Source organism: Podarcis liolepis (assembly GCF_965112155.1).
Source record: "Podarcis liolepis genome assembly, chromosome: Z".
Lineage (NCBI taxonomy): Eukaryota > Metazoa > Chordata > Lepidosauria > Squamata > Lacertidae > Podarcis > Podarcis liolepis.
Window position 1 is genome coordinate 39121987 of NC_139570.1, and position 19548 is coordinate 39141534.

A 19548-nucleotide genomic window follows, 5' to 3' on the forward strand; every position below is an offset into this window, starting at 1 on the left:
CGTGTAGGGGGGTGGAGAGAAAATGTGTGATGGTCGCACCAGGACTCTAGGCAAAGTTTGTCCCTTCATTCCAAAAGACACAAAAGCCATTTGTTTTCCCAGTAACAGCCTCTCTGCGTTCACCATTTATCTTTAGTGATCTGTCATGACCTTTTCAAGCTCTTATTTCTGACAGCTTCCAGATACAAGTGAGTCAAACTTCCCTGGAAGGAAACTATCACTCCTAGATAGTTTGCTCAAGAGCAGAAAACACAGGTCAGTCAGCACCAGCATATAAATCCTTCCTTAACAAGACAGTGCAATAAACACATGCGCGCGCACCAAAAGCAAAAACAAAAAGCAGAAAAGATGTTGGGGGGGGGGAGCCTCAGAGTGGATGTAACTTTCCGGGAAATAAAACATCTTATTGCCTGGCTCTTGTACACAAACGCACATGTGCTTGAGACCCGAAGGCTGCAAAAGGCCAATGGTTAAGTTCTCATCAGGGCTGGGTGCACACTGGGCTTAAAAAGAAGAAGCTCAAATAACTCAAAATTCTGCACTGAGAAATTCTGCAATCTAACTTAATGCAAATTATTTGGATTGAAATTACAATCAGACTGCTTGTGTTTTCCCCATTGCGTTTTCAACACAAAATTTCACCCAGAGAACCAGGACTCCTGAAAATTCAGTCCAGCCTTTTCCTTTGCACCCTCCCATTCTACCCCTCTCCCCCATCTAAGGTCAGCATGGAAGGGAAATGAGAGAAGGGAATACCATCCTAGTACCATTTGGGTGTAGGGACTACACCAGGGGTTGCCAATGTGGTGCCCTCCAGTGGACATCTTGTGAAGCTGAATGCTGGAAGATTCAGGACAGATAAAAGTACTTCACACAGCACATAGCGAAACTATGGGAACCCACTCTCACAGGAGGCAGTGATGGTCACCAATCTGAATGGCTTTAAAAGAAGACTGGAAAAAATCATGGAGGAGAGGACTATCAATGGCTATGAGCCATGATGGCTATGCTCTGCATCAACTGTTGGAGGCAATAATGCTTCTCAATATTAGCTGCTGGAAACTGCTGGAGGGGAGAGTGCTCTTGTGCTTGAATCCTGCTTGCAGGTTTCTCATGGATATCTGGCTGGCCACTGTGAAAACAGGATTCTAGACTAGATGGGCCACTGGCCTGATCCAGTAGGCTCTTCTTACGTTTGTAGGTGTTGTTAGACTACAACTCCCATCATTCCTCACCAGCAGTCATGCTGGCTGCGGCTGATGAGAGCTGCAGTCTAACATTTGGATGGCACCATACTAGCTATCCCTGGATTACACAATAGCAGGTATTGTCAGGATGCTGTCAGTGGCTCCCAGCTGGTTGCCCAGGAAAGTATAAGGACAAGGGAAGGTTTATTACTGTCCTTTTTTAATTCAATATTTACAGAGAGAGGCTACAGAACCCAGCCTCTTGGATAATGGCATTGTCCTGAGTGAATATCCACCCCGTCTCTCCCATTTCCTCATTCGTCAATCTCATCGTCTCTCCTATGGATGCTGCTATGGGCCCTCTGTCTTTGAGCTCTTTGCTCTTTTACTTTCAAGGCTCACTGGGTTCTGGGAGATGGAGGGTCTGTAATGCTTTCTAAAGACACCATGTTTGTCAGTTGTCGCCCCGCTCCCTCCTTCTCCTCCTCTTCCATTATTTCCCAACTTTCCCCCTCATCTGCCTCTGAGCTGTGATCTCCTACAACCCACTTGTTAATCTATACTGTCTTCCTCTTCCTCCTCCCTGGAAGAGTCAGAAAGGGGAGGAGGAGGCGGTCTCCACCATTCCTCCTCTGCCCAGTCCCTGACTGGTATATTGTAAATGTCAGTGAAGAAAAAACTAGGAATCAAAGATGGTAGGTAAATGATCACATGTATGGGGTTGTTGTTTTTTGTTAGCATTGAGTGGGGCAAACCAATTTACCTAACTGAACGTCTGTGGTGAACCGAAGCCTGTGGATCATGCTGACTTTGAAAGACTTGTAATGGTGGCTGCTTAACATATCCTGGACGGTTGCAATGTCGATCTGTGGGTCCTCTTCGGAGATCTCTTCGCCTCTCGAACCTACACCAAAAGAAAAAAGAAAAGAAAGGTCAAAAACATAAGAGGGCCTGTTCTGTTGACATACCACTGCAAGGTAAAAGGATTCCATGCAAAAGTCATTGACAGAACTGCAAAGCAGGTGAGCAAATAAATGCACTTTTGGGTCAAAACCAGAATTTTTAAAAATGCAGGTTCTGTACCTGGATGAATGAAAAGTTATGCTAGTCAACCAAACTTATTGAGTCTGTGTTAGCCATTTGTTCTGTACTTCATTATTAGTTTTTTTGTTTTTTGTTTATTTTATTGTACATTGCCTTGACGTTTTTGTGACTTAGTGGTTTATAAATATTCTTATAAATAAATAAGCACAAATATCTTGTCTGTTGTATTTGGTTACAGGAAAGGCAGAGGCCTCCAAGGCCTCTCCCCACTGGCTCTGCTAATAAACCAGCTTCATCAGGCAAAAGTAGATAGCGAGATTAGGATGATGACAAATAATTTATATCTCTCCCCTCTTTCTGAAGGAAAGGGACTGCAAGGTTTTTCCATCAACTCAGCTGAGAGACCAATAACCTTTGGATCCTGCGGAGAGTTGTTAGCAGATCCCTATTTCCTTCTTAGAGCTACAGTGTCCAGGGTTCTCCAGGAATAATAATAATAATAATAATAATAATAATAATAATAATAATAATAATTTATTTATACCCCGCCCACCTGGCTGTGTTTTCCCAGCCACTCTGGGCGGTTTCCAACCGAATATTAAAAACAATACAGCATCAGACATTAAAAACTTCCCTAAAAGTAAAATAGTTGCTCATTGCCTTACTGCCTTGACATCTGCTGGGAGGGTGTTCTACAGGGCAGGCGCCACTACCAAGAAGGCCCTCTGCCTGGTTCCCTCCAACCTCACTTCTCGCAGCGAGGGAACTGCCAGAAGGCCCTCGGTGCTGGACCTCAGTGTCCGGGCAGAATGATGGGGGTGGAGACGCTCCTTTAGGTATACAGAACCAAGGCCGTTTAGGGCTTTAAAGGTCAGCACCAACACTTTGAATTGTGCTCAGAAACGTACTGGGAGCCAATGAAGATCTTTCAAGACCGGTGTTATATGGTCTCGGCGGCCACTCCCAGTCACCAGTCTAGCTGCCGCATTCTGGATTAGTTGTAGTTTCCAAGTCACCTTCAAAGGTAGCCCCACGTAGAGCGCATTGCAGTAGTCCAAGCGGGAGATAACTAGAGCATGCACCACTCTGGCAAGACGGTCTGCGGGCAGGTAGGGTCTCAGGTACTGATTGTTTAACCAGTCTGGGAACTGTAGCTCTGGGAGGGGAATAAGGGAATCCTAACGGCTCTCAGAACCCTTAACAAACTCCAGCTCCCAAGTTGCTTTGGCGGAAGCCATAACTGTGTGAAGTAGTATCATAGTGCCTTAAATGTATGGTGTGGATATGGCCAGGGAATGTTGGCAGGGTTTTCCTCTACACCATCACAGAGATCACAACCTTTGTGGGGCTTGCGGGTTCACTGGCAAACCAGAGAAACTGTTGTGGACGACAAACAAACATAAATACAGTAATACCTCGGGTTACAGACGCTTCAGGTTGCATGTTTTGGGGTTGCGCACCGCGCCGAACCCAGAAGTACCGGAACGGGTTACTTACAGGTTTTGGCACTTGCACATGTGCAGAAGCGCTAAATTGTGTTTTGCGCATGCGCAGAAGCGCCAAATCACAACCCGCGAGTGCTCAGACATGGTGCTGCGGGTTGCGAATGCTGCAGGTTGCGAATGTGCCTCCCACATGTATCACGTTTGCAACCCGAGTGTCCACTGTACTATTAACTCAACACACAACCTGTTTTATTGGTTACAATACAATGCTTCTTTTAGGCCTTATTTCAATGGGGGAAGTGGGGGGGGGAGGAGATGCTGTGAGGACTGGAGAAGGTTTTTTGCGGGGGCTGTGTGGGTCCATGAGTACCCCACTGTTGATACTTGGTATAGCTATTTTTGTGTGCTTTTAAACTCCCCACAAAAGGCGTCAGATATCAGTGTTCTCTCTCTGTGTGTCTCTCTCACCCCCCCACCCTCCCCACCTTTTGGCTAAAGTTGCCCAACTTGAGCCTTCAGTTACGAGAAGGTAGTATGTTAAGTCCAGTATGTTTACAGTTCTATGATGGAAACCCCAAATATTATTTACTTCATATAGCATTCTCTCTGCCATGGCAGAGCTGGCTTCCAAAAATAAAGAAGAAGAAGAAAAAGATAACATCTCATTAAGCCAAAATGACAATTATGAAAAACGGTTTTTGGGTCCCCCCCCACCCTTATATAAAAAATACTTTACTATGTTGGATTAACACCAATTTAAAAATTACTATAAAGTGACACACAATTTTTTCTCTCCCATAGAGCAATTTTCAAGCCAGCTGCTAATAAAGCATCTTAGCTGTAAATGATAATTCAGATGCTTTTAGATAAAGTGGTGCATGGAAACGGCTGAGGAAATTGATTTAGCTTCTTGCAGAAGATACTGCGAGAGTGACACATTTTGTTTAATACGCCAGCTAATGTAGTCCTAAAAGCCGAAACAACTGCCAGTTTCGCAGCCCTAAATTTTGTCATGAGAGATTAATGAATATATATATATATATATATATATATATATATATATATATATATGAATGAAAGAAATTTTTTTAATAAATGAGAAGATGGGATTTTAGCAGAGAGGCCTGAAAAGTGGCAGTAAAAAGGGGAACATGGCTTGCCAATTTCTGTACATTAATTCTACGCAAGACTTTTACATTGCTGGAAAGGGCTCAGTGTGGTAATAATGCTTCCAGAGCTCTGACCTTCTAATCCCCGGGTGGGCAAACTGATATCCCAAACCACTGAGCTGCTCTGAAGGTGGGAAGGGGCCAGCCTGGATGCCCTGAAGCATTTTGTGATAGGCTTATACTGGGTTCTCAGAGGTCACATTCATGCGGTACATTTAAAGCACTTTGATACCAGTTTAAACAGTCTTCCCCGTTCCCCCCGCCCCCCAGATTCGTTAGGAGACCCCTGTTCCCCTCAAAGAGCTACAATTGGCAGAGACCCCTGGGAAGAGTATTGTTTAATCACTCTGGGAGTTGTACCTGTGAAACCACAGAACACAGAATTATTTGGGGGAAGCCATAACTGCTTAAATTTGTACCATAGTGCTTTAAATACTGTATTTTTTGCTCTATAAGACTCACTTTTCCCCTCCTAAAAAGTAAGGGGAAATGTGTGTGCGTCTTATGGAGCGAATGCAGGCTGCGCAGCTATCCCAGAAGCCAGAATAGCAAGAGGGATTGCTGCTTTCACTGTGCAGTGATCCCTCTTGCTGTTCTGGCTTCTGAGATTCAGAATATTTTTTTTCTTGTTTTCCTCCTCCAAAAACTAGGTGCGTCTTGTGGTCTGGTGCGTCTTATAGAGCGAAAAATACGGTATGTGGTATGGCTGTGTCTATAGTGTGTCACCTAGTGGGAGCTGGGAAGCTATCCATTCCCGTGAGAAGTGATCTGGGAACAAACTACAAATCACATTAGGACTGAGAAGCACACCCTGGTCAACAAGAGGGCCAGTTCTAAGTTGGGGGGGGGGGCTTTCTTTGTCGGTGAGACCTGACCTTACCTGGTCAGGCTGACACTGCTGAAAGCAGTGATGGGTGCTTGGACCTGACCATCCTTTTAGCTCCTCTACAATGCTCTACCAGAGAGATGACAGGTTGGGGGAATCGTGGGGAGTTAAAAGGCTGTCTGGATCCAGTCACTGGGTGCTGCTCTGAGAGCTGGGCTACAAAACAAATTAAGGGATGGGGCCAGGGCAGGCACTGTGGCACTGGATCCTGCCAGGGCCTTGGCCGCTGCCCAAGGATGCAAATGAGTGTGTGTGAAGAGGAAAAGGTGTAGGATTGGTGTAACAAAGGAAGCTGGGGCTTACAGAGCCAAGGGGAGGAAGAGAAACAGGCAAGCACAAGGGGTGAGTAGAGGCCGTGCATGGCCCACCCCTAAGCTCCCTGTGGCACAGACAAGGAATGCACAAGAAAGGGAAGTCGGTACAAGGATGAGGAGGAGCAGAAACCAATCATGATATCCACTTGTGAGGGAGCTGATGAAGAGCTATTGAGGCTATTTTTGCCAAGCCCCTGAGTCGTGCAGAGGTTGGAATCTAGTTCAGTTCTCAGCATGTCCAGGTATTTGCTGGTCTGCACACAATACTGAACAACATACCTGAGAACAGGTACAAACTTCATGTAATAAGGGTCAGGGTAGTCAAAAAGGCACCACAGAAATACCCAAAGTCCATACCACAGCTTGGTGAAATGGAGGGTGATCTGGTCTGCTGCTAGCAGAGCTTTGGTTTGATTTGGACTGCAACTCCCGTTAGATGCTGCAAACTTCCCCTCTGATTAAACAACAACACTGTTAACACAACGCTGGCCATGCAAATGGGTGCTGCCTTGTACTGTTTGTTTCAGCTGTTGAGTCAACATCTGACTAGCTTGTTCACGACAGGCATGCTCCACCACCAGACCAGCTCCCCAAGCAGTAGTGGCCCCAAAGCTGTCCCTGTAGAGAGACTGATCCGCAGAAGATGCTCTCACAACTACAGAATCCATGTGGCCAAGCAGTGACTGGTGGAAAGGTGCTTCTGCTGGCCAGCCAAGCAAACTGTGGAACTCCCTTCCCCATGAGGGGGGACCAGATGATGAACTGGTCCCAAGTTTGGGCAGGCTCTCACTGGCCCTGGGTGTAATTTAAGCGTGTGTAATATCAGCAGGCAAAATTAAATGGCAAGGATGAGAACACAAGCTTTCTTTTTTCTTTTTTTAAAGGGTGAGACCTCCAGACTCTGTCCTTTAGTCTTCATAATAATAGAGTCCATTTAACAGAGAACTGGTGGGGCGGGGTAGGGTAAACCAGATAAAATATGCTCTGAAAAGCTGCATAATCACTCTAAATAAAAACGCAGGGAGGGAAAGGTTCAATTGGGATACAAGGATTAAGGCAGATGGCCCCGTCATTGCAATTTCACACCCCAATGCTGTGCCACGCAAAATCCAACAGGACTTCTGAAACTGTAAAAAGTAAATCAGGCTTGTTTGACTTCCTTTGTGCCTCACAACAAATGGGATCTCTCAGCAAATGCAACACTGCATGCCACAGTAACCACACCAGTCCTACGCAGGTAGGTGTTTGGTAATGACTCCTCCGGAGTCATGACAGTGTTTTTCTACAACAGATTCCCAGGTTAATGTGACCACGCTATGGACTATTATCATAACATATAACCAAGAACACAGCTGAACAAAAAGTAATGATGCATGCTCCAGATTCGACTTTCCTCTTTCAACAAGCCTTCCGAGCAGGAGTTTTTTATTCCGATCAGAATCTCAAACTGTTTAAAATTGTTTTTATATACAGGCATCCTCCCACTTATGCGGGGCTACGTTCTGGGCCCCCGCATGAATAAGTGAAATCACGTAAAGTGTTGTTGTTGTTTAGTCATTTAGTCTTGTCCAACTCTTCATGGCCCCATGGACCAGAGAACGCCAGGCACTCCTGTCTTCCACTGCCTCCCACAGTTTGGTCAAACTGGTAGCTTCGAGATTGGTAGCTTCAAGAACACTGTCCAACCATCTCGTCCCCTTCTCCTTGTGCCCTCCATCTTTCCCAGCATCAGGGTCCTTTTCAGGGAGTCTTCTCTTCTCATGAGGTGGCCAGAGTATTGGAGCCTCCGCTTCAGGATCTGTCCTTCCAGTGAGCACTCTGGGCTGATTTCCTTAAGAATGGATAAGTTTGATCTTCTTGCAGTCCTCTAAAAAGCATCTTTAAAATAAAAATAAAAAGGGAAGGAAAGGGATAAAAGATTTTCCTTTATAAACCGAGGGAGCGAACAACCCTGGCTCCAGGAGACCTGCGGGGCTTGAGGTCTTTAGGGGGAAGTTGCGTGGGAAGCAGGGTTGGGTCAGGTTTCCTTCCTGGGTGCTGCCATTTCCCCCCCAGGAGCCCTTGCTCACTTTCCATGCAAGCAGATGCCTTCACTGTCACCACCTTTCTCTCCTCCTCCTGAGAAGGTCAGTCTCTCAGGTATGGCCACGTTGGGGGTGGTGGTGGATGGAGGCAGGGAGCCTCCACTTGCTCAGTGAGGCTGGTGGAGGGAAGCCAGCAGGAGCGGCAGCAGAATCCCAATGGTGGTGAAGCAGCGGGTGTCCCCTTTCCGTTGCCCCTGTGCCTCTTGCCCCATTTCCTCCCTCTTCTTCCTTTCTTCTCTTTACAGTGGTACCTCGGGTTAAGAACTTAATTCGTTCTGGAGGTCCGTTCTTAACCTGAAACTGTTCTTAACCTGAGGTACCACTTTAGCTAATGGGGCCTCCTGCTGCCACCATTCAATTTCTGTTCTCATCCTGAAGCAAAGTTCTTAACCTGAGGTACTATTTCTGGGTTAGTGGAGTCTGTAACCTGAAGCGTCTGTAACCCGAGGTACCACTGTACTGGTAGTTGTCTGGGCGGCCCTGTCTTTGGGGAGCCCGGCTTGGCGCAGGAGGGTCTCCGGATGAGCTCTACTTCAGTCTGTCATCTTCAGATCTCCAGCTCTCTCCCGTTGTTTCCTGGTATGATCCTACTTATTTCCTGTCACCACACACATACACAGCCACACACGTGTGTACGTGGGGGGGGGGGATGCCTGTATAAGAACATTTAGTCCAGCATCTTGTTCTCACAGTAGCCAACCAAGGTGGAAAATCCACAAGCACAAGAGCAACTCTCCCCTCCTGTGGTTTCTAGCATCTGGTATTCAGAAGCACTGCTCCCTCCGAGGAGGCAGAGTAAGGCCAGCATGACCAGTGTATGTAATGGTTTCTATATATGTAATTCTTTTACATATAATGGCATTGTGAAATCATTTTGAGAAGCATCACAGGAAGGGATACATAAATGAAGTCTAAAAATAAAAGTCATTGAGAGCCTCTTTCAAATGCTCAGTTGTGTAACTAGAAACATGAACCCTGGGGTAAGAGCTATGGTGAGCTAGGGTTAGGGCTTGGACTTGGGAAATGGCAGGTTGAAATCCTGCCTCAGGTTTTGTAGAGATATTCCCCTTTCTCTCACACAAGCAAGAAGGAATGCCTCTTTCAAGATGGCGTTTGGAAGCCTAACCTTTTTATAAGGGATGAATGAATACGACCTACTGGTTTATTAGCTTTTTAATCTATCAAAAACTGTAAGCTAATAATCTCTGCTGAATAAAAGCATTGATTTTGAATCAGAAGTTCATTTGATTAATTGATTAAAACAGTTTTATTGTTTACTATGATGAATTGATTTCATTCTCTGCAACAATTTAATAAAATTTGCAGATTCAGCAGCAGCACTTTTTAATCGAAACATTTAATTGATTAATCTAACATAGGGTGGCAACTTTTTTTTTCTGTTGAGGGTCTCATTCCCTTGGGGTAAATGGTTGGGCAACACATGCTGACTGTTCAAAGCCAGCAGTTGGCAAGAACAAAGTTGGGGGATGCCTCCCTAATCAACCTCCCTTTACTTTGGTTGTTGTGGAAGGAAGAGGCTGCTTTTGCAAGGGGTATCAACTGACTGCTCACAGAGGCTTTTTGAAGGTATGCCAAGGGCTGGAGACTGTTCACTCCTCATCTCACCAATGTCTTGACTACACTTCTCAGCCTTGATAAACACTGGATAAAGGGATGCCTTTAAGGTGGGGTGGGGGCAACCTCAGGCTCAGAGGTGGCTGAATCTGGCCTCCTAAATTTACTCAAAAGAATTTGAGCTCAAAGGAGATCCTCAAACTTAAGACACTTGCTGATTTTTTGACATCTGATAAACTTCACAACTTGTTTTTATGTGTGTTGTGCCTAAATACGGCAGACTCTCTCACGCAGAGCTGCAAATTTAAGCAACTAAGATTTGTAGTTAGGTAAAAGTCTTGATCTTTTTTGTTAACTGATGCAGATTTTATTATACTGAACTGTTTAAAAGCATTAATAAATGTGAATAAAAATACAGTGGTGCCCCGCAAGACGAACGCCTTGGAAGATGAAAAACTCGCTAGACGAAGGAGTTTTTCGTTTTCTTAGCCGCTTCGCAAGACGCATTTCCCTATGGGCTTGCTTCGCAAAACAAAGCTTGCCCCGCAAGCTCCGGGGATAGCGGGGAAGTGCAGCACGTCTTCCCCACTGTCCCTGGACCTCTTTTGAAGCAAGGGGCGGCGGGGAGAAGATCGCTTCTCCCCGTTGCCAGCCCCGCAATCTCCGGGGACAGAGGGGAAGGCGCGCGCGCCTTCCCCTCTCTCCCCGGACCCCTTTTAAACCAAGGGGCGGCAACGGGGAGAAGCGATCTTCTCCCCTCCGCCCCTTGCTTCAAAAGAGGGGACAGAGGGGAAGGCGCGCGTGCCTTCCCCTCCCTCCCCGGACCCCTTTTGAACAAAGGGGCGGCAACGCTGCCCCTTCCCTTGCTTTAAAACAGGTCCGGGGACAGAGGGGAAGGCGCGCGGCGCTTCCCCTCTGTCCCCGGACGGTCTCCATAGGAACGCATTGATCGATTTTCAATGCATTCCTATGGGAAACCGTGCTTTGCAAGACGAAAAACTCGCAAGAAGAAAAAACTTGCGGAACGAATTAAGTTCGTCTTGCGAGGCATCACTGTATACTTGTTCTGATGGCACAAGATTAGACAGCAATGTCCTCTCAGATCAGCTGATTATATGAACAAATCAAACCTCTCTGGACCTCGAAGAGGGGCTGTTCTAGGCCTCTCTATTGGTCTTGCTTCTCACCCTCCTTGTGTGTTTTTGTTCCTGGCTAGAATATGTCCTTGAACTCTGATAATGCCTTTTGGTTGTCTGTGAGTAAGATAGAGGTGTGTATGTACGAAACTAGCTTCCTATACAAATGTAACATTAACATTTGTTGACCCGCACACTTTGGCTCCAACCAACACCGGCATGTGGCCCCTGGAAGGCTGCACAGAAGGAATGTGGCCCTCAGGCTGAAAATGATTTCCCCACTCCTGCTCTAAGGCACCCGCACTGTGAATCAGTAATACAAGTAAACATGCTCACTTATTAACTCCCTTGATAATAATCTAGAACCCATATCTTTGGAAAGTTGCAAGAACCAACCTCACAGGCAACACTGCCACTGACTTCATTGGGAGAAATGGTGCAACAACAATGTGATATATAAATGAACAAAATAAAGGGTACAAAATCAATGATATATATATATATATATATATATATATATATATATATATATATATATACACATGCAAATGCTTGAATTAGGGAGTCAGAAATCGGACCCTCGGCTGCACAGAGAGGCAGTGGTGCTTGTGCCCCATGTGACTCAGGGTGCTGGGGTGTATTTGTTTGCCCCTTATGACAGATAGTAAGCTTCACAAATGCCATTTTCAAGCAGCTGAGTCAAAAGGGTTAAGGCCCATGAAACAGCACCCACGCAGGAGAAACAGAATTAGCAGGAAGTTGGAGTTGTTGGAGAATATGTGAAGCTCTAAGTAACAGCTGAGTGGCAGTGTTGGCAACAGCAGCTGGCATGTCAGGAATAGCTATGCGAGGATCTGGAAGGAAAAACAACAAAACGCCAGAAACACACACACCCATGCCCCTGGGGTGGTGGTGTAATTTCAGTGGAAGTGGGGAGGGAGACCAGAATTCTGCAAGCAGGCACCTTCCAGAGATTGGGACTACAACTCCCATCAACCCTGGCCATTGGCCATGTTGCCTAGGGGCTGATGGTAATTGTAGTCCCAGCAATGTCTGGAAACACCAGGTTGGGGAACGGCTGGTCTCACCCTATGCACCATTACTAGGGAGGAAGCCCCACTGACCACAGTGGGCTTGCTTTTGAGTAAAAGTAGCATTGTGCTTTAAATCAATCCAAGACTGAGCCACAAAGACTAAATAAAACATAAACGGAATTCCCACACAGCAGATTTTAAGAGCCTTTGTTGAAATTATTTCATGTGCATTCTTAAGAACATGGACCCATTTCATTGTTTGAAGTCACAGCCACTGCCATGATTCTGAGAAATAGCACCTTTCTCAAATGCCCCCTTGACAGGACCTTTTGCAGAAGCAGAGAAAGGTACTGTGTTTAAACTTTTTTAGTTTGCTTTTCCTTTACAGCAGGGAAAGGACAGAAATTATTAGGAAAACCACTGACAAAAAAGAAGAAAAGAAATAGTGAGCCATCTATGAGATATGAGCTGACAATAAGAACACAGGAAACAGCCTTAAATCAAGACTAGCTGCTGCCAGCACCAGGATCCCTGGATCAGGCTTCCGGGATGAATTCTTCCACTAGATGGGAGCCTGGGACTAAGACCAGTCCCATTTTATAGAAGAGTTCTGCTTCCTGCCTGCTCCCCTCTACCCAAGACTGACAGACTCCCTTTTATCTTTTGGGGCATGGCTTCTCCTTGGCCCCTCCCTCCACACGGATTGGCAGAGTGGCTCTCCATCCCCCAAGAAACCAACACACGAGTCCTCTACTTTTAGGGGGTATGGCTTCTTCTCAAACAGGCTGCAGCTCCAGGCTTATTAGGAACACAGGAACTGCCTTATACTGCCAGACCATTGGTCTATCTGGCTCAATACTATTTACACTGACTGACAGCAGCTCTCCAGGTCACAGATTCAATCCCCTGGATGGTATCCAATGCCAGTCCTTCTCAGAGTAGACCCATTGAAAATACCATGCACGACTAAACCTAGGTTCATTACTTTCATTGGGTTTACCCTGAGTAAAACTTGCAGACAACCTCTTGTATGAAACCCTAATGAGCCACTGCAAATGAATGTGGATAACATTGGGCTAGATGGACCAACCACCTGACTCTGTCTAAGGCGTGTCCTAAGGGAAGGGCTGTAGCTCAGTGCCAGAGCATCTGCCTTGCATGCAGAATGTCCCAGGTTCAATCTCTGGCAGCATCTTAGCAGGGCTCTGATGAGTGTGTGGCAAAGGCAGGGGGACAGAGGCTAACTCAGGAGAGAGGGGCAGCAATTTATGGGGTTTGGTGCCACCCATGAGTCAGGAGCCTGGGCTAAAGGAAGGGGAAGGGTCCAAGCAGTCAAGAGATGGAGGTGGGGGCGCAGGAATAGGCTGTTCAGGTGAGGGGTGGGCTGGTCAAGTCTCCACTGCCCTCTTCCCTGCTATCTCCTAGAACCAGGAGGGGCTTCAAGAGGGAAGCGCAGAAGAAGTCTCAGGCTGCATGCACTCTGCTTCTTCAGATGAGGGTACTTAAGCTAGGGGGGAGAGGGGCATGGCTGTCCCACTGTTGCTTCACCTGCTCAGTTGGGAAACTTAATGCCAGCTATGTAGTCACTAGGAGCATGTGTATCCAGTGCACCTTAGGAACTTCTGGAAGCATGTGCTTTTGTCAATAAAGAATTAAACTACTGGCTGCTTGCCTGCCTTGGCTGGGTGTGCTCAGGACCCATCTCCAGGAAGGACTGTGAATGTCTCCTGCCTAAAGCACGTCCAATCAGTGCAGACAATATTGACCTAGAATGGACCCAATGATCTGACCCAGTGCCAGGCAGCTTCCTATGTTCCTGCCTTGGGAGCAGTGCAAGAAAATGGCAAAACGTTCATATCAACAATACAGAAGAAGTAATCTTTAGCCTTGCTGCTTCAAACATCAAATCAAGGGGAGCCCAAACCATGACCCCTATATGTTACTGGACTGCAATTTCCACTGTCCCCAACTGCTGACCAAGCTGGTGGGGGCTGATGGGAGCTGGAGCCCAACCATAGCTGGTAAGCCACCCCTGCATCAGAGACCGAACAAATCTCCTGTTTCTCCAAGAAAATAACAACACAAGGTTAACCATGCAGCACCCCCACAAAAAGACCCACATTCCCTTATTACTTCAACGTACTAGTATATTGCTTAATGAAAGTTCTTAATTGTAATTCAATTAATTACATACACAGCGTCCCCAATTACATTTTCCAATAAGACATTGGCTTTGGTACAGGTCTAAAGGCACTTAACCAATTTTAATATATTAAGACCAATTTCCCTTGAATACTAATTACTATCTAACGATGAAATGAGAACCAGGAACTTTCCAGAAGCTGGGTGGGAGGTATAAAAGTAAATTAAGCGTGAATAGTTGGGGGACCTCGTAAAAGAGAGAGAGAGAAAGAGAGAGAGAGGAGGAAAAAAATAGGCAACGGCATTCCAAATAGGAGTCTTACTGTATGTTTCAAAAGTCCCAAATATGGGAAGTGTTTTGTTAATCCTTTTGACAGCAGCAAGGGCTCTGTGGAAAAGGAGACATCTTGCTGTGTATTTGTGCTAACGCAAAGCCCTCTTTTTTAACTTAATCCCTTTGAAATATAAATGATACACTGGCTGAAAAAGAGAATTTTGGCTTGCATTTCACTAGCATCTGTTCAGCTCTGTGCAGAGAATGGATGGCTATCCTCTCCTACACACATATATCACACACAATCATATATTGCACATATACATATCACACACATTACATACGTACCGTGAGTGGATCATCTGAAATAACTCTTGTACTGAAACTCCTTTATCAGAATAAACAACTAACTTTAATTACAGCAGCTAAAATTAGACCGAAACGTATCATGCAATTGCAGCCACTTCCAAAGGATGTGAAGAGCTCATTCACAGCTGTCCAATTCCTCACATTTTCTTTCCCCTCCACTTTGATATGCCTTAAATACTGAGTTAAGAGAAAAGAAGCAGCAAACTTAAATATATTGAGCTATGAGATAATGCCCTCTTAAATGAGAGCCAGTGTGGTATAGCGGCTGGAATCTGGGACTTGGACCTGGGAAATCAGGGTTCAAATTCCCACTCAGCCATGAAGCTCTCTGGGTGATGCTGAGGACCAGTCACTCCCTCTCAGCCTCACCTACCTCAAAGGGTTGTTGTGTGGATTAAATGAGGGGGTGAACCAGGAATGCCACCTGGAGCCCCTTGGAGAAAAAAAGATGAGATAAAGATATGATAAGCAAGAAAGCTCACTGGAATCTAATCCTTAGAAAACACAAGTTAGTTGGCTTGGGCTGTTTCTTTGTTTGTGTGCTTATTTATTTAGAATACTTACATTATGCTTTATAGCTTCAAGAAGTTCTCAGAGACACTTACAAAAGAGCTTCAGAAGTCTCATGACCTCTGAGTCAAGGGAGTGGACCTCAGTCAGCCCATGATGGTCTACTGACATCAGACAGGCTCTTTCACCGAACTCTTTTTGGGGCCTGCTTAAAACATTTTTGTGTAGACAAGCTTATGCTACTTTAAACAGTTATGGCTTCCCCAAAAGCATCCTGGGAGCTGTAGTTTGTTAAGGCCACTGAGAGTTGTTAGGAGACCCTTAGTTCCCTCCTGGAACTACAATTCCCAGAGTCTCCTGGGAAGAGGGACTGAAAGCTAAACCACTATTGAGAATGCAAGTTGACCCACCCACCTTTCAGATTTGGCCTGCGAGGTTGATCTTGATAAGGATCCAGCCCATGCAGCTAAAATGGTTCTCCACCCCACTATGTAAGAATGACCTGATTGGTCAATAAGCAATGGATCTGGCGGGCTGGTTTAAGAGATTAAAGATTATGTGGTTTAGAAATGCTTTTAAACAAATAAAAAGTAGAAGGAATGCTGGTAAAAGCCTGAGAAGAAGGGGTCAACCTCTGTAACAAGCCAGGCCATCCTTGCTCAGGTTTCTTGGAGCAGAAGGGTAGATCGGTGACTGGGGCAGGAGAGAGAGGGAGAGGGAAAGGGAGAGGTTCATAACAGGCTCGTAACTTCACAAGCACAGAGGTTAGCAGAAAACAGATTAATCATGAAGTGATAGGGTGCAGACTATTTAACCGAAAAGGTATGGAAATCAATCACTGTAGTTTTGGAAAGAGAAGTCTTTCTGGCAGGGAGGGAAGATGGCTTTGGGGGGCGGTTGGGAAGAGGAAGGAAGAAAATAAAGAAATAGCCAGATCTTCTTCCAACTTTGCTTGCCCAGCCCGGGGGATCTAGAGGACATAAACAATGTGACCTTAAGCAGCTTTTACGAGAGCGCAAGAGAGGGAGGGAAAGGGCCAACAACGTACTATTCTCGCGGACGAGGCAGAATTCCAAAGTGCTCTGGCTCTCCAAGGTACAGTCTAAGTCAACAGGGACGTTGGGCTCGTTCTGCTTCTCCAGCCGGTACTGAGGGCCTGAAAACAGACAATACATTTACAGGATTTCTTTCAGCTTGGGCAGGGAGGAAGGGGGTATTTTTTTGGAGGGAGGGAAGAAATAAAACATTGAAGCAGGGGTGAGGAACCTGAAGCTCAAGAGTCAACGGTGGCCCTCTAGGCCTCTCTATCTGGCCCTCATAACTCTCCCCGAGCCACATTCCCACTCCTTTAGCCACACAACCTCATTGGCTCTGGCTCACACAGTATTTTTCCTTGTCCAGAATATGTCCTTGAACTCTGCTAAAACTTCTTGCTTCCATGGATGAAATAGAGAGAGGGGTGTTTAGAAATTAGCCTGCTGAACAAAGATAAAAATTTATCCCGATTGCTCTGCCCACTTCTGCCTCTGGCCCTGCCCACCACTGGCACGCAGCTCTCAGAAGGTTTTCCAGAAGGGACTGCGACCCTCGGGGGAGAAGATGGTTCAGCATTAAAGGACTCCAGATGAGACAAAGTCTGAACAGATAAATAGTAAAGACCACATTTAGTTATTTATACTTCTTAACACCTCCCTGCCCTGTAAGGCAGACCAGTATTGTTCCCATTTTAGTACTGAAAGAATGTAGATGTAGAGCAAATTGATTTGCGCCCCAAGAAAAATCCCACCCACTAATTCCATGCCTCAAGGAGGGATCTGAATTTAGTAATCTGGCAAATTCCAAATGGTGTACCATAAGGGAACTTGTGTGATGGGACATAAAGTTAATTAGATAATTAAAGACTCCTGTGATCATAATGCACCTGCCCATTCATAGATGCCCTGCTGTCTAATTCTGCTACATTGCACCGAGATATGAATGTATACCTTCCCGCCCTGGGAAAAGGCTCCCCTCTGCGTCTGTGCACGAGTCATGATCTGGCCTACCCTCCCTTCCAAGAAGTCTTCACTTGAAGATAGAAAACTCTTATACCTCTCCTCATCGAGTATAAGCAGATCATTCAGTCCTTCTAGATAAAGAAAATGTTCAGCATCAGATGAGGTTGCCTGCTGCACCTCTTTATGAGTCTCTGCTTTGTGCAGGCTTCTTCCTAATCAGGAATATCCAGATCAGCAACAACCAGGCCCTCAACTCAGTGAAGGAAGAATCTGCTTTGAGGGCAAGTCATTAAATATTACAACACACACTGGAAATCAACCCCTCCAGTTTTAATGCAGAAAACAGTAACAGAGATTTGGTAAACGCTGTTCTAATTCAAAGGCATGTGATGACCATTCTCAACCTTTGACTCCTTTAAGGCTCTGAAACGCTTCTCCTTCTCTTAAGAATTTGTGGAGTGGCTGTAATGGGTTGCAGGAGGAAGGTGCAGAGAAAAAGAGCAGACAATGCTTTCTCTGGAACGGGAGTTAAGTGTCTCATCGTAATCCTCTCATAATTCAAACTCAGCAAAGCATTTACAAATATTTAAAAAGCACAGGCAAAAACAAAAACGGGCGCCTCGGACATCACATTGGTTACGAGATGGAACGTGTTAAGACAATTAATTTCAAAATTTACGGCGGCTGGGTTTCAATTATGGCTCCTCTGCCCTTCCTGCTCTCCCTTCCTCCCCCCCCCCAGCCCCAGTCGTGTGAAGAGTACTCTCCCTGTGCCAGTGTAGTTTGCTCTTGATGCAGCATTGATTTGTCGGGGAAAATGAATACTCTCTCTCTCTACTCTTGGTGACTTTCTTGAACAGATGCAGAAAAAGCAGCCGATTTGTGGGCTGCAGGGGGGAAAGCGCAGCGAGTCCCCATGTGGCTGGCGCAATCAGAAATGGCACATGTAGCTGGTTCCAGGCGTTTAGGAAACCAATTGCACTCTGAGAAACAAGCAACTAGCAAAGGAAAAAAAAAGGAAAGTAAAGGGAAAAAGGCGCACGTGAATGCACACGCACACACAAAGAGGGATTGGAGAGGTGAGAGAACAAAGCAAAATAAAAACAAAACAAAACCACTTGCACACAAAAAGAAACACAAAGCATCCCAGAACAAAGTGGAAAGCACTTGCTCATCTTTTTTTAAAAAAGAAACCACCCCTGTGTGCGTGTCTGTGATAAACCCAAAGCCCACAAGCTAGGAAAGGAACAAATTGGGGGGGGGGGGGATAAGTTGCGTCAAATAAGGAAAAACACATTTTACCCATGATAGCTTAAAAAAAAAGAACAAAAAAGGCATTGCCATGAGTGCCAAAAGCAGACGCTAAAATGGAAACTGTTTGCGTGTGTGTATTGTCAGACGTGGATTAAGAACTGAGCAGCCCTGTGTAAAACAATCCTCAGAACTGAGAACAGCCCCCGCTCTTGGCACCCGTGGCTGGAAAGATCCCAGTTGCCACATTTGCTTAGAAATTTGCTGCTGGCACCCATTAATGACACAACGGCTTGGAAACCGTTGTGTTGATTAATGGTCTGCCTTTTGATCAATTAATGGATTGTCTTTAAAATCAATTGGTATGCCTCCAAAAATTTTAAGAATATGGGTGCTTTTTATACATAAAAAAGATAGTTGAAAAGCATAAAACAGATTACAATTCAACCAAAGGAAGCTACCTGCAAGAAAGGCTAAGGGATGGGTTTTCCTTTCCATCCCTAATTATGGGAACAAACACACAAGGAAAAGGAGTAGTCTTAAAACCAAGAGCTGGTATACATTTGACATTTGCCCCAGGCAATCCATACATAAAGTGGCATATATCTGGGTGTGATTTTAACCTGGAGCTTCCATGTCCATTCTCCCTGTTTTCCACTGTTTGCTATTTCAAGCAACCCTCCTCTGTAGAAACTGCTCCACACCAAAAACTCCCCCACTGAAACAACAACGGACAAAGGTATACATGGAAAATGTCCTTTTTGGGTTTTCTGAGGAGAGGGGAACTCCAGATTTAGCAGGGAGAACATTTGGAACGGAAGTTGTTTCTGGTGAACGTTGTATGGGTGGAGCCTACAGCTCATCTAGAAGCTCACAGTCTGAGTTGTTTCATTACAACAGCTCATTTGCAAATTCTAGACTTAGTAACCAGGGGAAATGGGACACAGATATGCTAGCTGTCGAATATATATTTCTGCAGCTTTAGCCACAGTGACAGGGGCTGCTGAGAGCTGGAGTCCAAACAAGATCTAGAAGGGCTATGTGTTTCTCAGCCCTAATCCAAGAGGCGCCCCCTTTTGTCTCTCGCATGAAATAAGGAATACCACTTTTTAGATTACGGATGAAGGATCT

General features: G+C 45.6%; 1 protein-coding gene across 17 annotated transcripts in view; it reads right to left on the reverse strand.

The window, feature by feature from the left end:
* Positions 1–19548, reverse strand: part of MAPKAP1 (MAPK associated protein 1) — a 180283-nt gene that overhangs the window by 39565 nt on the left and 121170 nt on the right. For 11 of the 17 annotated variants that reach the window (XR_014521595.1, XR_014521596.1, XR_014521597.1 and 8 more), the window contains 2 exons: positions 16218–16325; positions 1951–2091 (listed from right to left, as the gene is read on the reverse strand). Coding sequence is in view for 9 of the 17 variants with exons in the window: in XM_083485910.1 (XP_083342036.1) it covers positions 1951–2091; positions 16218–16325 (249 nt within the window). In the remaining 8 variants the exon portion in view is untranslated. Of the gene's footprint in view, positions 1–1950; positions 2092–7409; positions 7924–16217; positions 16326–19548 lie in introns of those variants that run through there. The other 6 variants (XR_014521594.1, XR_014521600.1, XM_083485904.1 and 3 more) reach the window with 2 other exon arrangements.